The sequence below is a fragment of the Schistocerca cancellata genome, chromosome 4 (genome assembly GCF_023864275.1).
Source record: "Schistocerca cancellata isolate TAMUIC-IGC-003103 chromosome 4, iqSchCanc2.1, whole genome shotgun sequence".
Taxonomy (NCBI): Eukaryota; Metazoa; Arthropoda; class Insecta; order Orthoptera; family Acrididae; genus Schistocerca; species Schistocerca cancellata.
The window spans coordinates 742,731,849-742,749,483 of NC_064629.1; the positions used below are offsets into that span (position 1 = coordinate 742,731,849).

Sequence of the window (17,635 nt, forward strand, 5' to 3'; positions counted from 1 at the left end):
ATGGCTTGATTCCTCATATTGCCGTCATGTATGTGATCACTGTTTCGGTACTAACAATTCCCCTCCCTGAAGACTCTTTCTGCATCTCAAACAAGTGATGTCAGTCAGTAATTATGTGGTAATCAACAGCATACCAGTGGACAGATGGGATGGAAAAGACACCATGATGTTTGGTTTGTGGGGCACTCAACTGCGTGGTCATCAGCTCCTATACAAATTCCCAATTTTTATACAGTTCAATTTTTACACACTCCAATCTAGTCACTGTCACGAATGATGATGGTGGTAGTGATGATGAAATGATGAGAACAACACAAACACTCAGTCTCTGGGCAGATAAAATTCCCAACCCGCCCGGGAATCAAACCTGGGACCCTGGGACCCAGAGGCAGCAAAGCTAGCCAATAGACCATGAGCTGTGGACAGAAAAGACACCGTCAATGTACTGTAATAAGAATCACAGCTAATAATGTAACCAATTTTAGCAATTTTATCAGTTTTTCCGTAATTTCTATGCCGACCAATGACATGGCCAAATGCTTCCCAGTTTCTGTATCATCGCTAAACCACCCGTCCATTACCTTGCGAGTACCATATACTAGATGTCACAACTATCATTTCAGAATGGAATCTATGGGTTCAGGAGTGCCATACTCAACATCATGCAGGATCTGAAAGGCCCGAGCGAAAAGAACTGGAGGTCACAGACACATCCAGCATTCGGTCATGTTGGATCGAACAGCACATCACTTATCATTGGACAGCAAGACAACTATGCACACGGCGGCCTTTGGTCACTTAGTTAGTTCGGAAGGAAGGAAGACTGTCCTTTAGGAAGGAGTCAAGTGAATTTTTATCTGCTTTTTAAAAGCATATATATTTTGCGGTTATTCTTAATGTGTTTCGATTTATGATATTCAGTCTCGTTACGACGACTCTGCGGTCACTAATCTCTGTATCGTCATAATGCTCCATGCTTGCTCATAATTATTTGTTCCTAAGAGGTCGAGTAAGTTTTCGCAGCTATTTACACTTTGAGTGGGTTCCGAATTAGCTATTCAGAATAATTTCCGGAGAAAGCGTTTAATGCGATTTCGGAAGATGTTTTATGTCTATCACCGGCTCTGAATGTGTATTTTCGCCAACATATCCAGGGTAGATTGAAGTCACCACCCAGTATTTATTGTATAAGTGAGGTACTTACTTGAAATGAAATTCAACTCTTCTTTGCACTGCTCAGCAAGATCATTTGATTCGGGAGATCGGTAAAAAGGAACCTATTATTTATTTATTCTGGTCGTCAAGTTTAACCTCTGCCCTTACTAACACACAGGAGCTATCTACTTCAATTTCGCTTCTACACAGACCACTTTACACAGTAACAAACGTGCCACCACCAACTGTCATCGCCGGCCGCGGTGGTCGAGCGGTTCTAGGCGCTTCAGTCCGGCACCGCGCGACTGCTACGGTCGCAGGTTCGAATCCTGCCTCGGGCATGGATGTGTGTGATGTCCTTAGGTTGGTTAGGTTTAAGTAGTTCTAAGTTCTAGGGGACTGATGACCTCAGATGTTAAGTCCCATAGAGCTCAGAGCCATTTGAACCAACCAACTGTCATCAATCTATCCTTTCTGAACACCGCCAATTCCTTTTTAAAAATTTCGGCTAAACTCATCTCGGCTTTAGTCAGCTTTCAGTACCTATAACGATTTGTGCTTCAGAGCTTTCTATTAGCTCCTAGATCTCTGGTTCTTTCCCAACACTACGATAATTTATTACTACAATGCCTATGGTTCCTAGGTCAACCCTTATTCTGCGTTTGGCGTGCACCCTTTGTGACTAAAACCTTTTCTGTTCTTTACCGAGATTCTCTCATCTAAAAAACCGCAGTCCACTCCACACAGCCCCACCACCCGTGTACACGCCTCCTGTGTGTAGTGGACAGCTGACCTAACAAGCGGGACCCGGTATCCCTCCAACCTATGGTACAAGTCGAGGAATCTGCAGCCTGCACTGTTTCAGAACCGTCTATGTCTCTGGCTGAGATCCTCCACTCAACTCTGTACCAAGCGTCCACAATCGGCCCTGACGTGAAAATAATTTACTCAGCATGCCACAGTTCGGATTCCAGAAGGGCTTCGACTGAGAATGCTATCTACACATTTCCCCATCAAATAGTACAAGCCCTAAATAACAAATTATCGCCAGTTGGTTTTTTTATCCTTCCAAGGCATTTGACTGTGTGGATCATGTCACACTCTTAGAAAAACTCAGGTTTTATGGAATTGAAGGCTATACACACAGATGGTTTGAATCATACTTAACGAACAGAAAGCAAAAAGTTGTGCTGAATAACACAAGTAATGTTGGGAGGGTGGTAAATTCTAATGAATGGGGAGTTATCACAAAGGGGTAGCACAGGGTTCAACTTTGGGTCCTCTGCTGTTCCTCATTCATGTGAATGACCTCTCACTTAACGTTCAACAAGCAGAACTAGTACTTTTTTAGATGACACGAGTGTTATAATAAATCCCATTCCAGAAAAAGCAGCTGAAGATATTGTTAAGGATGTCTTTCAAAGAATTATCAAGTGGTTCTCAGAAAATGGACTCTCCCTTAACTTTGAAAAAATCACTATATCCAGTTCTGTACACCGAATAGAGTCATACCGACAACTGATGTAGCATTTGAACAGGGCTCAGTTAACAGGGTAGATTTCTCCAAATTTTTGGGTGTTCACATTGATAACAATATGAACTGGAAGAAGCATATTACTTAGCTTATAAAACAATTAAGTTCAGCTTCTTTCGCTGTTTCTTTTGTTGTATGGGAGCGAAAGCTGGGTGGATTCAGGTTACCTTATCAACAAGGTTGAGGTTACGGATATGAAAGTAGCTAGGATGATTGCAGGTACTAGTAGATGGGAACAATGGCAGGAGGGTGTCCACAATGAGGAAATCAAAGAAAAACTGGGAATGAACTCTATAGATGTAGCAGTCAGGGCGAACAGGCTTAGATGGTGGGGTCATGTTACACGCATGGGAGAAGCAAGGTTACCCAAGAGACTCATGGATTCAGCAGTAGAGGGTAGGAGGAGTCGGGGCAGACCGAGGAGAAGGTACCTGGATTCGGTTAAGAATGATTTTGAAGTAATAGGTTTAACATCAGAAGAGGCACCAATGTTAGCACTGAATAGGGGATCATGGAGGAACTGTATAAGGAGGGCTACGCTCCAGACTGAACGCTGAGAGGCATAATCAGTCTTAAATGATGATGATGATGATGATTCTTTCGCTCTTCGTATAATCGCTAGTCTTGGTAATAAACAGATCAGCCTCCTGACGTACTTTGCATGTTTCCACTCAATAATGTCTTATGGAACAGTTTTCTGGGGTAACTCACCAATTACACATAAAGTATTGATTGCACAACAGAGAGCACTGAGAATAATTAGTGCTGTTCACCCAAGGACGTCATGTAGGCACCTATTCAAGGAGTTAGGTATTTTAACTGCACCATCAGAGTACATATATTCGCTAATTAAATTCGTTATAAATAATCCATCTCATTTCGCGAAGAACAGTGATGTTCATACGTACAACACTAGAGGGAAAAATGACCTTTCCTATCCGTTATTGAAGCTGTCAGTTTCTCAAAAATCAGAACATTACTCAGCAACAATACTCTTTGATCATTTGTCCATCAACATAAAGTGTCTGGCAGGTAGCAGATCAAGTTTAAAATCTAGTTTAAAATCATTTCTTTTGGACAACTTCTATTCCATGGACGAGTTTTTGTTTGAAAACTAGTAAAAAAAATTGTACCTCTAAATGTAGTTGCATGTGTACAACTAAAAATTTCAGTAATATTAATATTATCACTATTTATGTGTGTATATATATCTTGTAGGGGGAGACCAAGAGATGAATACACTAAGCAGATTCAGAAGGATGTAGGTTGCAGTAGGTACTGGGAGATGAAGAAGCTTGCACAGGATAGAGTAGCATGGAGAGCTGCATCAAACCAGTCTCAGGACTGAAGACCACAACAACATATATCTTGTAATCTGACTTGTTCCATATCATATCGATTAAATAATCGTAAAAATGATCTACGGAACATTACATAACTAAATTAAACTGAAACTAAACAACCGTGCTACATACGGTGATCTAAGCCTTCATCTCGCAGGAAAGCCTTGCAGTCTTTACTACTTCAGATACCTGCCGGAAACCAGAGAGAATCTCTTGCGATCCAAGTGACAGTGCGCTTTCCATGGTATCCAGAAGGACATGTTCCACGTGTGAGATTACTCCCGCGGTATCCACACAGAATGCACACTGGACTTCTTCCTCTCCTTTACCGCCATGTCCTTGAGGGGCCCCATCTGGAGCTCTCAACTACAGTAAAACATCTGAATATCGGAAATCTATGGAGCAAATAAAAATTTCCTTTTTTTAATTGTTCGCTATTCAGAAATGAATAAAAATACAGTATAAAACACGTTAAATACAATGTACAGTATATAGAAAAGTACAGTGTATAGAAAAGTGCGGTACTACTGTACACTTAGAATATTTTCAGGGCGCGACGACTCGCCCGTTACCTCAGAGACAGAAGACAGTATTGATTTGCAGAATGACCTGCAGAAGATTAATGAATGGTGCAGGCTCTGGCAGTTCATCCTAAACGTCAATGAATTTGACATGTTATGGCTGAAAAGAAATCCACTACTATACATGGAGCCGGCCCGTGTGGCCGTGCGGTTCTAGGCGCTTCAGTCTGGAACCGCGTGACCGCTACGGTCGCAGGTTCGAATCCTGCCTCGGGCATGGATGTGTGTGATGTCCTTAGGTTAGTTAGGTTTAAGTAGTTCTAAGTTCTAGGGACCTGATGACCACAGATGTTAAGTCCCGTAGTGCTCAGAGCCATTTGAACCATTTTACTATACATGTACATCATTGATGACAAAATGCTGGGAACAGAATCTTCCGTAAAATACCTATAAAGTAACGATCCGTACGACCTGAATTGGAATGACCCCAGAAAACAAATATTAGGAAAAGCAGATGTCAGACTAAGATTCATAGTTAGAATCTTAAGGAAATGTAGGTCAACCACGAAGGAAGTGGATTATAAGGCGCTTGTTTGGCCGATTCTTGAGTATTGTTCATCAGTGTGATATACTTAGCAGGTAGGACTGACAGAAAATTGGAAATTTGTGGTAAGGTCTTACGGGACCAAACTGCTGAGGTCATCGGTCCCTAAGATTACGCACTATTTAATCTAAGTTAAACTAACTTACGCTAAGGACTACACATACACTCATGCCTGAGGGAGGACTCGAACCTCCGATGGGGGAAGCCGCGCGGAACGTGACAAGACGCCTAAGACCCTGCGGCTACCCCGCGCAGCACTGACAGAAGAGAGAGAGAAGATCAAACGCGATGGTTTAGCTGTCGCGAGAGCGTCACGGAGATGCCCAACAAACTCCAGTATCTGACGTTACAAGAGTGCTGTCCTGCATCACGGGGAGGTTTACTACTGATATTTCGAGAGCTCGCTTTCCGGGAAGAGTCGGATATATTACTTCCTCCCACAAACCTCTCGCTAAATGACCACCACAAGAAAATTAGAGCTAATACGGAGGATTACCGACAATCATTCTTCCCACGCGCCATTCACAGAGTGGAACAGCGTAGGAATATCAGAGGTACCAAAAGGACCCTTCGCCACACATAGTTAGCTGGCAAGCGGAAAATGATGTAGATTTAGATGCAGTTTTCACTGCAAAAAAGTAAAACAAGTGTTCTCATATTCTCCAGTTACCGTTCTTTCTGTTTTCATTTCTCTACGATCCACTTTCCATTCCCTTGTCCTCATTACTTGTTCTATTATGGTCGTCTTTCTTCCCCTCTCTCACCACTTCTATTACGTACACTGCTGCCTGTGCCCTTCGCTTCAGTCTACCTACCAGCAATTCTTCTTTGCTTCTTTTTCATTTACGTGAACGAATATAAGCTCTGTTTTTTCCTGATGTACCTATTACTGTTCCCTCTATTTACGATTTCTATATATTTGAGTCCATATTAAATGAAAGAATTCTCATATGTATTGTAATGAACATAATGTAAAAGAAACCTACGTAAATAGAAAGTGCGAACTATGAACACCTTGACCGAAAGCTAAGAAGATAATACTTCAGTGTTCCCATGGGTGTGGGATGTGCTATGAAAATTTCATCCTTACGTGAGCTATTTTCAGTACAGAAAAATAGCCATTCCTGCATATGAAGAATGGTGTGAGCACATGATGGCTGTTTGGTCTAACGTTACTGAAATTTTCCAGTTGGAGATCGTATCACATAACCTGAGGACTGGCACGTGCACCTCATCGTTATCTTCAGGACTTTGAGGTTAGGCATGAGGATGCACCTTACCGATAGATCACGAAATCCAATGTCTCAAAAACGAGTGGTGATGACATAGATTCAGGACACCAGTGTGGCAAAAAGAGTAGGCGCGAAGCTTTTCAGGAAGACTAACACGAGAAATCCGTAGGATTGTTCGACTGACTGACGCACAGACGGATGAAAGCAACTGAAATACGTGAAGAGGTTACAGTCAGAGTGGCACCACGAACCGACTAGAACAGATTACTGATATCTGGTGTGAGATCTGTAGTTATAATGCGTCGTTTACTACGGAGAACATAGACTTACATTGTACAGAGCCACCTGCGGCATTGAGTGGCATTATGTGGTGATGAGCATGTCCACAACGTTTGAAACATACCGACAGGTGTTTCACAGTGTGCTGAAGGTAGCTTCTGTTTGACGTCAACGTGTCTGTAGATGACCTAATGAAGTTCATACGAAGCAGCTATTCTCGAGATCCACGCCTCTCCAACTTGTGCAGTCACCGTGTGGGGGAGCTATAGGATATGACAGCAGGACTGGATTGGCAGTTGTTGAAAAGAGGCTGAATGCCCTTCACGAGCAGGATACAAAATGGCATATTCCAACATGCTGATCGAAGACCACCACAAACGCCTTGAGGTACGTGTGGGTCCTTGGCTGGACTGAGAGCATGTGTGGGATGCGATGGTAAGACGAGTACTTTGATACCTAACTCCAGCCACAAGTCTTCACGAACCGATACAGCATGTGTTTGTAAGAAATTCCTCAAGATGACATTAGGAAGCTGTTCGCTTCCACGCCACTACGAATACAACTGCCCTTGTCGGTCACAACTCGCACTGATTTTTATTACGGACTTCATTCCGAAGAGAATGAAGGTTTAATTATTATTTTATGTGATTAGTGTGTCCAAACCGTTTGATACATATCGACAGGTGTTTCATAGCGTAAAGCTTGCCTTTTCCGTGATTCTACACTACTGGACATTAAAATTGCTACACCAAGAAGAAATGTAGATGATAAACGGGTATTCATTAGACAAATATACAGGGTGATTCAAAAAGAATACCACAACTTTAGGAATTTAAAACTCTGCAACGACAAAAGGCAGAGCTAAGCACTATCTGTCGGCGAATTAAGGGAGCTATAAAGTTTCATTTAGTTGTACATTTGTTCGCTTGAGGCGCTGTTGACTAGGTGTCAGCGTCAGTTGATGCTAAGATGGCGACCGCTCAACAGAAAGCTTTTTGTGTTATTGAGTACGGCAGAAGTTAATCGACGACAGTTGTTCAGCGTGCATTTCGAACGAAGTATGGTGTTAAACCTCCTGATAGGTGGTGTACTAAACGTTGGTACAAACAGTTTACAGAGAATGGGTGTTTGTGCAAAGGGAAAAGTTCTGGATGGCCGAGAACGAGTGATGAAAATGTAGCACGCATCCAGCAAGCATTTGTTCGCAGCCCAGGAAAATCGACTCACAGAGCTAGCAGAGAGCTGCAAATTCCACAGTCAACTGTATGGAGAGTCCTACGAAAAAGGTTAGTTATGAAACCTGAACGTCAACTACCCGAGGCGATGGATCGGCCGCCAGGCAGCCCGTGACAGAGCACTTCATCACTGGCCTCCAAGAAGCCCTGATCTTACCCCCTGCGATTTTTTCTTATGGGGGTATGTTAAGGATATGGTGTTTCGGCCACCTCTCCCAGCCACCATTGATGATTTGAAACGAGAAATAACAGTAGCTATCCAAACTGTTACGCCTGATATGCTACAGAGAGTGTGGAACGAGTTGGAGTATCGGGTTGATACTGCTCGAGTGTCTGGAGGGGGCCATATTGAACATCTCTGAACTTGTTTTTGAGTGAAAAAAACCTTTTTAAATACTCTTTGTAATTATGTATAACAGAAGGTTATATTATGTTTCTTTCATTAAATACACATTTTTAAAGTTGTGGTATTCTTATTGAATCACCCTGTATTATACTACAACTGACATCTGATTACATTTTCACGCAATTTGGGTGCATAGATCCTGAGAAATCAGTACCCAGAACAACCACCTCTGGCCGTAATAACGGCCTTCATACGCCTGAGCATTGAGTCAAACAGAGCTTGGATGGCGTGTACAAGTATACAGCTGCCGATGCAGCTTCAACACGATACCACAGTTCATCAAGAGTAGTGACTGGCGTATTGTGACGAGCCAGTTGCTCGGCCACCATTGACCAGACGTTTTCAATTGGTGAGAGATCTGGAGAATGTGCTGACCAGGGCAGCAGTCGAACATTTTCTGTATCCAGAAAGGCTCGTACAGGACTTGCAACATGCGGTCGTGTATTATCCTGCTGAAATGTAGGGTTTCGCAGGGATCAAATGAAGGGTAGAGCCACGGGTCGTAACACATCTGAAATGTAACGTCCACTGTTTAAAGTGCCGTCAGTGCGAACAAGAGGTGACCGAGACGTGTAACCAATGGCATCCCATACCATCACGCCGGGTGACATGCCAGTATGGCGATGAGGAATACACGCTTCCAATGTGCGTTCTCCGCGATGTCGCCAAACACGGATGCGACCATCATGAAGCTGTAAACAGAACCTGGACTCATCCGAAAAACTGACGTTTTGCCATTCGTGGACCCTGGTTCGTCGTTGAGTACACCATCGCAGGCGCTCCTGTCTGTGATGCAGTGTCGAGGGTAACCGCAGCCATGGTCTCCGAGCTGATAGTCCATGCTGCTGCAAACGTCGTCGAACTGTTCGTGCAGATGGTTGTTGTCTTGAAAACGTCCCCATCTGTTGACTCAGTGATCGGGACGTGGCTGCACGATCTGTTACAGCCATGCGGATAAGATGCCTGTCATCTCGACTGCTAGTGATACGAGGCCGTATTACCCTCCTGAACCCACAGATTCCATATTCTGCTAACAGTCATTGGATCTCGACCAACGAGAGCAGCAATGTCGCGATACGATAAACCGCAATCGCGATAGGCTACAATGTGACCTTTATCAAAGTCGGAAACGTGATGGTACGCATTTCTTATCCTTACACGAGGCATCACAACAACATTTCACCAGGCAACGCCGCTCAACTGCTGTTTGTGTATGAGAAATCGATTGGAAAGTTTCCTCATGTCAGCACGTTGTAGGTGTCGCCATCGGCGCCAACCTTGTGTGAATGCTCTGAAAAGCTAATAATTTGCATATCACAGCACCATCTTCCTGTCGGTTAAATTTCGCGTCTGTAGCACGTCATCTTCGTGGTGTAGCAATTTTAATGGCCAGTAGTGTATGTAGAATGCCTGTTTATGCGTACAAGTGGGTCTGATGGTCCTCATCATGGCAGGATTAATAAGTGAATACATAAACGTATAGCTACACCTTCGTCTGATACAATGTAATGTCGTTTTTCTTATAACATAGTAGTGAATGTAATTATTCACTGTAATCATTTTGTTGTTACTGCTAACACACCATCGAGGAGACTTAATGGTATACGTTTGCCATTAATGAGCGGCAGCGGCGGATAGCTAAGTCGTCCACTGCCTCGCATCTTTTTCACTGGGTCCCCACTTGCTTCGGCAGAACACTGACGTAATCACATCATCCGAACGAGCATTTCGGTCCTTTATGAATCCGACGCAACAGCCTCGTCTTGCACACTCTATCACAAGTCACGTCCTCTCCGAATGCTGTTTAACTCTGAAATTCTGCGTTTATTTGCGATTTGGGGCCATTCACGGTGTAATAAGTGGAGAATATGAAGAATTCGGATGAACGGTCAGTTCAACAGATATCCAAGATGATCAAAGAAATCCTCATTCAAACCGGGCCAATTCCCAGAACTTCAAAGCCAATAATAATTTTACCTGTATAAATACGTGACTGATTACGACATTACATTACAGTATGATAATTGCTATCTTCCTCTGTAAGAACACTGATAGCGTGGTTTTCACAAAGAGCATCAGAATTCGAACATGTTATCTTGTTTTTTCCCTTAAAACTTACACATTCGTATTACATTTGTGAGAACCAAAAGATTATTCTATAATCACAGAAACATTAGAACATAATATGCTGTGATTCCGAAGGTCTGAAGAATTACCAACAGTCTTTGTAAAAATAAAACTGTGGAAAACGCCTTTAAGAACGAAAACTTTTGGCACACTGAACTGTACCCGTAGAATAAATACAGCACAGGGTGTGCACGCAGGACACGACTATGGTTCAGATACTCGGTCCCAGCGTAGCGAATTCCCCAACTCTGGCTTTCGTGAGATTGTTTACTGTTGCGTAGCTGCTTGTGCAACTCGTCATTGTTCCCAGCAAAACTCTGCGTTGTAAGTGCAATGAATTCGATAAAACGTGATTATGCGCTAAATAACAATTAGATACTTTCTCCTTCTCACTCTTATCCGTCATTATTCTTGCCTTTGATTGCAGTAAGTGGAACTAGCAAACTCGGGAACTTCGCACACCGCAACACCGCGTTCTGACATTTGTATGATAGATAGTCATCCCTAAAGAAGAGGTCCGGAAATAAACTATAAAAGTGACTCAGCTTGTTTATTCTGAAGTAGTACACAATTCATCAACAGTTGTAGAGTTTCAAGACCTGTTGTTCATGTCTGTGGCACGGTGCACTTTACTTTGTTGTATTATACAATCCAGTCTGCGTTATTGTGAGTATTTTCTTACACTATTCAAATTTTTCCGTCTTATGTTTGTAAACGCGTTTGTTTTGTGGGCAGTACATACACAAAATACGCGTTTAAAAATGTAATAGTGAACACCAGATGAAACTTCTGAAATACGCACGCAAATGTACTGGACTGTATGGGAGAACAAAGTACAGCTGACCTATGGCACAGGTGTAAAGAAGAAACCACGGAAGAAACTTCAAGAAAGGAATACGCGAAATGCGTATGGCGGACATGTAAATGTCCTTCTATTCAAGCGCATAGACGAACCAGGGAGAGTAAAAAGATATTCATAATTTTTCACAATGTTCTCTTCTAATGTCATAGCAATTCTTTTATCGAACAACTATTCCAGTACATTACACATAACCGCAGAGTGAATTTTAATTTGTACTACATTCTTAATTTATTTAATTATAGAAAGCCTTTCGTGTCTCGACTAAGGCACCATAAAAACGTTTCTTTTTAACTTGACTCAGTCATAATCACATAAATAATTCGGGACTAGAATAATGGTATATTTATGGAGCACTACGGGTACCTCTTTCTGCTAGGTGTGAGTACTTCACTGACCTTTGACCGCTATTAACATTGATGTATATATTTCAAATTTATTATACCAGTGATACAATTCACAACCGCGCTAAATAAATGAAAAACTGTAATTTTCTTTTTTTTTTTTACTCTAAACCCATAACCATGTTCCACGACCGCAGTTAGGAATAATAGTATTCTTTTCGTGTGTGTTATACGGAGTGTAACAACAAAATTAAATGTCGATGCCAATTAACTGAAAAATTCAGAGTTTACCCTGTTCTTCTGATTCAGGACGAACATCCAAGCACCACTATTTTGCTACACCACGTTATTATCAACAAAATTTTTGTACGAGTTGTAAAAAGTATGACCACAAAATTGTATACTGATGCAAAATAATTGAAAAATATGAAATTTTGTGCTCTTCTTGTGACCTACGTAGGAATTTCACAGTTCAGGAATGATAGTGTTCCGCTCGAAATCCTGTTTGTGGTGACAGACATGTGTAGCGTAGTTCCTAGGTGTAGATTAGGTTGAAGGTGAGAATTTGGTTGTGAGTTAATGAAGGCAACGAATGCAATTTCGAAATAAGCATGTGTAGCATAGCACGAAGTTCACGTTTGTTCTACATCTAACGCACTTTTCATTGTACATTAGCAAAACTCAAATGGAGATTAAGTAAAGCTATATTACATGATTAGAAAAAAATCTCCGACGAGTTTTTTTGTGCATATTATGTACGTGCTCAGTACGTCAATTACGAAAAGTTGAAAAGGGGAGTACTACGTGGACACCCACGAAATTAACAACACGCAACAAACTGATGAGGCTGTGGAGGCTCTTACTACTGCCGTCCAAGACGCAATGACTGACGCCATTCTACGGACAACACCAAAAAGACACTCGACGGCCCCGTCCCAGGAAATCCTGGGCGTTATCTCAATGAGGAACCGCCTCAGGAGAACTGGTAGCGTACCAGGCACCCATTCTGTAAACTGCACCTCAACAGACTCCAGGGTATAATACGGGACAAAATACAAACATTTAGAAACGAACAATGGGGGCATAAACTCGCAGGTCTAGATACCCCACGTCCTGACGTGTGGAAGTTAGCCAGACACTTCACCAGGGAGAAACATTACATTCCCACTCTACAAGGGCCAGACGGCCCAGCTTACTCCGCGACGGAGAAGGCAGAGATTATGGCCACAACACTTGCAGCGTCTTGCATCCCGAATATGGCTCCTTCAGATCCGGTATTCACAATTGAAACGGACCAGGAGGTTACACGACTTGTAGCCCAGCCCACGCGCGACGAAACTAGACGTACTAGCACAAATGAAATTACATGGCTATCAAGTATACCAACGCTAGGAAAGCCCCTGGGCCTGGTGGCATTCAAAACCGTGTCCTCCAGGAGTTCACGGATAGAGACGTAGAACACCTTGCACACATAACGAATGCCATCCTAAAACATCAACACTTCCCTGACTTTTGGAAGGTGGCCAAGGTCCTGATGTTCAGGAAGCCAGGGAAAGACCACTCCTTCCCACAAAATTACCGTCCCATGAGTCTGCTGTGCTCGCTCAGCAAGATAGTTGAGAAGGTAATATTAAAACGCATCACTAGGCACTGCATCGCCAATAACACCCTAAGACCGGAGCAATTCGGCTTTAGGAATCACCACTCAACACAAGAACTCCTCCCCGTAGTCGAACATATAATACACGGCTACAACATGAACAAAGCCATACGGGCCGTGTTACTGGACATCGAAAAAGTTTTCGACCGTCTTTGGCACAACGGCCTTATACGCAAACTAAGCGAAGCTTGTTTCTCAGTCGGACTCTTACGTCTCATACACTCATATCTCACGAACAGATGTTTCAACACTGACGTGCAGGGCAAACAATCGACACAACACGGTATCCAAGCTGGAGTACCCCAGGGAATCATCCAAGGGCCCCAAGAGCCCATCATGTTCAACCTGTACATTAATGACTTCCCAGCAACACAAAACACAACGTTATCCTTCTACGCTGGTGACACAGCCATCCTTGCGCAAGACTGGAAACCATCGAACATTAATTCACGAATACAGACGGCCCTCAGACCTGCCGAGCCTTGGTTGGAACGATTGCGTATTGAAGTAAACGTCACCAAGTGCGAAGCAGTTCTGTTCACACGCAGACCGAAACTACTGCGCAAACATCAACACAGTAGACAGAAACCACTACATACACGCCCAATACGTTTCCGAGAGAAAGTCAGATATCTCGGTGTCTGGCTGGACCGGAAACCTACATGGAGGGGGGGCGGAAAGGGGGGGGGGGGGGGAACACATCGAATACGTTGCCAACAGAGCGCACGATAGACTCAAACAACTCTACCCAATGCTCAACAGGGAAAGCACACTGAATAGGAGGGTGTCGAGGTCCATATACATGACACTGATTAGACCTCTGATGACGTACCCAGCTCCCGTCTGGGGATATGCAGCTCCTACACGCCTGCGCCGCCTGCAGATCATTCAGAACAAAGTGCTACGTATCATTGGCAACGCTCCACGCTACATACGCACCGTGGATATTCACAGTGAATGCCGTCTTGAAACCCTCAAGGAAGTATTCAAGAAACACGACTATACAGGAACTCGAGACAAAAAATGGTTCAAATGGCTCTGAGCACTATGGGACTTAACATCTGTGGTCATCAGTCCCCTAGAACTTAGAACTAATTAAACCTAACTAACCTAAGGACATCACACACATCCATGCCCGAGGCAGGATTCGAACCCGCGACCGTAGCAGTCGCGCGGTTCCGGACTGAGCGCCTAGAACCGCTAGACCACCGCGGCCGGCCGAACTCGAGACACTAACAATCCTTTCATCCTTGCTCTGGGAAACTACGATCATAGCATAAGCGACCAAAGACACTACTAGCTAGGGCATAACAATCTATGGCAAGCTGACATACACCGACAAGCGACAAACGTCGGCAAGCCCCTGCATATCAGCAACGCTGACAGGATATACCAGCTGTTATTAAAGCCGATCAACAGGCTACAGCATGGAAACCGACGAGCTCGGCCACTGACGCACAAACAAATTGCCAACATCACCCTACATTGTGCATCTGATATATGGCCTATCGGACACAACACAATGACGACCCTAACAGTTACAGGTTTGCTGACGCTGACCGAGAGATCAACACCGGCACCGAGCGGCAGCCGCCGAGTAACAGCACCGCACAACGTCAAAGGTATCGACACGCATGATACTCACTACGAACAAAGCCTAACCTTGAATGACATGTCGCAGGCAGCAAGACATCCGCTACTGCTCTTACTACCCGACCTATCGCAGAGGTTTTTTTCCCTTGGCCCTTGCCTTGGCACTTTTTTTCCTCTGCCCTTCCAACTGCTACCCTTCGTTCAACTTTCGACCAAATCTATCACCAGATGAGCGTGTATTAATGGTTAACCTTAACCAGACGTACGCAAACATCGCAGTACCCACTCTACATCTCACTTTAGTGAAAACTAACCCTAATGCAGAGGTGGCAGTTGACCTTTTGAGTTGGCCATCATGCCGGTGTGAGCGTGGAGGGGCTCCACCTCTTTGGAAAAAAGTTACGTAACTCTTACTAGACCCACACAGAGGTGCTACTATTTTACTGCAGTACAGTGTTTTTACTTTCGATAGCACAGGGTGTTTCACAGATTCATCCAATTTCTCAAGACTGTACCTTCTACATGAATAAAGTCGCAAACTTGGGGAAAACACCATCCGATTGTACAAGGGCATATCTTTTACATGGATGCACACACAACCTTGAGGTGCCTTTTACAATTACGTTTAGGGTCAAATGTTTCATTTACCTTTCACAAACCTCTGGTGTGCTCTCCACTGGACACACGATAGGCACGAAACATCAAGACGAGAGTCAAACTCCTCCCTCACTTTTGCGAGCTTGTCTGGAATTACTGCATTCACTGCTTTTGCTATATCGCATCGGATTTCAACCGACGTTTTTAGAAGAGGGGGCACATCCCGTATAATTAGGCGACACTGGAATCTCATGCTGTAATGCGAGATTCGTACGCCAGTCCATCGCTGAGGTAGCTCATCGGTTATAAATTTTCTTAATGTAGGTTCCACTGCAGCTGTGCGTAGTCCCGTTGAAAATTCAAATTGTCGGCATGCTTTCGCTATCGTAGAAAAAGTCGGATGAGCAAAATATTCAGGAAACCGATTCCTGTAAGCGTTTCTCCGCGAAAAAGAACTGGCCGTAGTTCTTATCCGGAAAAAGAGCTCAATATACACAAAGCTTTGGAAAGTCTCCGCCGTCCTCGACTGTGATACGTGGCTGCTTTGTTTCCTATATTCTTCAGTTGTGGTGGTTTATGTTTCAACCTAAATGAAACATAGCCTCGTCATTAAACACTAACTGTGAAAAGAAAAACTTCTATGAGGTTTTGGTAAGAGTTACGTAGTCGTTCCCGCTCGTATTTTTCATAGTTGATGTACGATATATGCACATATCGCTGATACGAAGGACTGACATCGAGATCAACCGAATTCGATATGTTCATTACGTTAATCGTAATTGCTAAATCTGTCGGAACACTTTCCGCAGTCGTTCACAACGAATCAAAACATATGACTTGCAGATAAGCAAAGAGTGTCAACAACTTTCAAGCATCATCAACGATGTTTCTCTAGAGCCTGCAACTGTCTCAATAACGTTTTACAGAAAAAACGTACTGCACTAATAAGTTTTTTCATAGGAAACGACGCGTGTCAGCAGTTTATTCCAATTTTCAGGTACTGTAGCAGTTTACATTGTTATTGTAAGTGATGTCAGTGTATGTCTTGTTCCGCTTCTGTTGTCGCGTAGTCCTTTTATGGCCTTAAACTATAGTGCCTCCTTCATTGCTCAGAAACTTTCACATACGCAAACCATGACGGTGCAGCCACTACGATTTAACATAAAGAACACAGTGTGATAGATAACCACACTTGAAAATAGGAATAAATTCCTGAAACGTGTCGCGCTAGGCACGAAAGCCCGCGACTAGAGCGGTAGTATAATACAGTACTTACCTGGTGCGGCAGCAGGACGACGCGTCGCGCCATGGGCCTGTGCTGTGACTGCGCCGTTGTTTCCCTTCCGCCTTCCTGTGGCGCGCTTATCGCCCGCCGCACGCTGCCAGGCGCTCGCTGCCAGCTGTTCCTCACGTTATTACGACCGCCTAGAACCACACCTGCTGAGTCAGCGCGACCGCCACCAATTCCCGACGACACATTGCGTTGTACGCGTACCTTACACAGGATTTGTAGCTACTGTGAAGCACGAAAGGATCTAGGAATCGCTCACAATTTTTTTTACAATGTAGATGACATGTCAGAACAATTTCTGATCAAAACCAGTGCTCGGCAGGGCGACAGTCGGCCGTCCCGATGATAGGGTAGGGGTGGGGGAGGGGCATAATCCCCGGGGCCCAATCCTCATGGGGGACCCAAGTCTCAAGGGCTCGGATCACACAGGGTGCAAATTTGGTAAATAGTAGCCTGCTATTGCAAAATAAATTTTCTTCTTCTTCTTCTTTCGTTTCACCCTCTTTGGAGTACGCTGGATCGATCGTTTCTTTGTGCGTTGTTCCTTTCTTAGGGCCCACTATTTCTTCATTCTTTCTGATCTTCTTCTCCTCTCTTCTTCCGAGATGAAGGATTTGGACTTTTGTGTGGATTTGTCTTGGAACCTTATGTTTTCATCTTTAGTAATTAATTTAGCAGTTCGATCAATAAGTGAACTTTCTGAAATATTTAATTCCACTAGGTCTTTCTCAGTTTCTTTAAACCAGTTGGGCTTCGTTTTTCGGTTACGGAAGAAGTCAAAGATTTGTTTAGTTAATCTGTTGGAATTCATTCTGAGAATATGACCATAAAAATTTATTCTCCTTTTTCGCATAG

The 17,635-nt window shown here is 43.6% G+C and overlaps 1 protein-coding gene across 1 annotated transcript in view; it reads right to left on the minus strand.

Annotated features, from left to right (window-relative positions):
* LOC126183894 (ras-related protein Rab-3) overlaps positions 1-16,883 on the minus strand; it is an 833,674-nt gene extending 816,791 nt beyond the window's left edge. The window contains exon 1 of the mRNA XM_049926216.1: positions 16,766-16,883. Coding sequence (XP_049782173.1) covers positions 16,766-16,798 — 33 coding nt within the window. The 5' untranslated portion in view covers positions 16,799-16,883. The remainder of the gene's footprint in view (positions 1-16,765) is intronic.
* Positions 16,884-17,635: the final 752 nt, after the last annotated feature.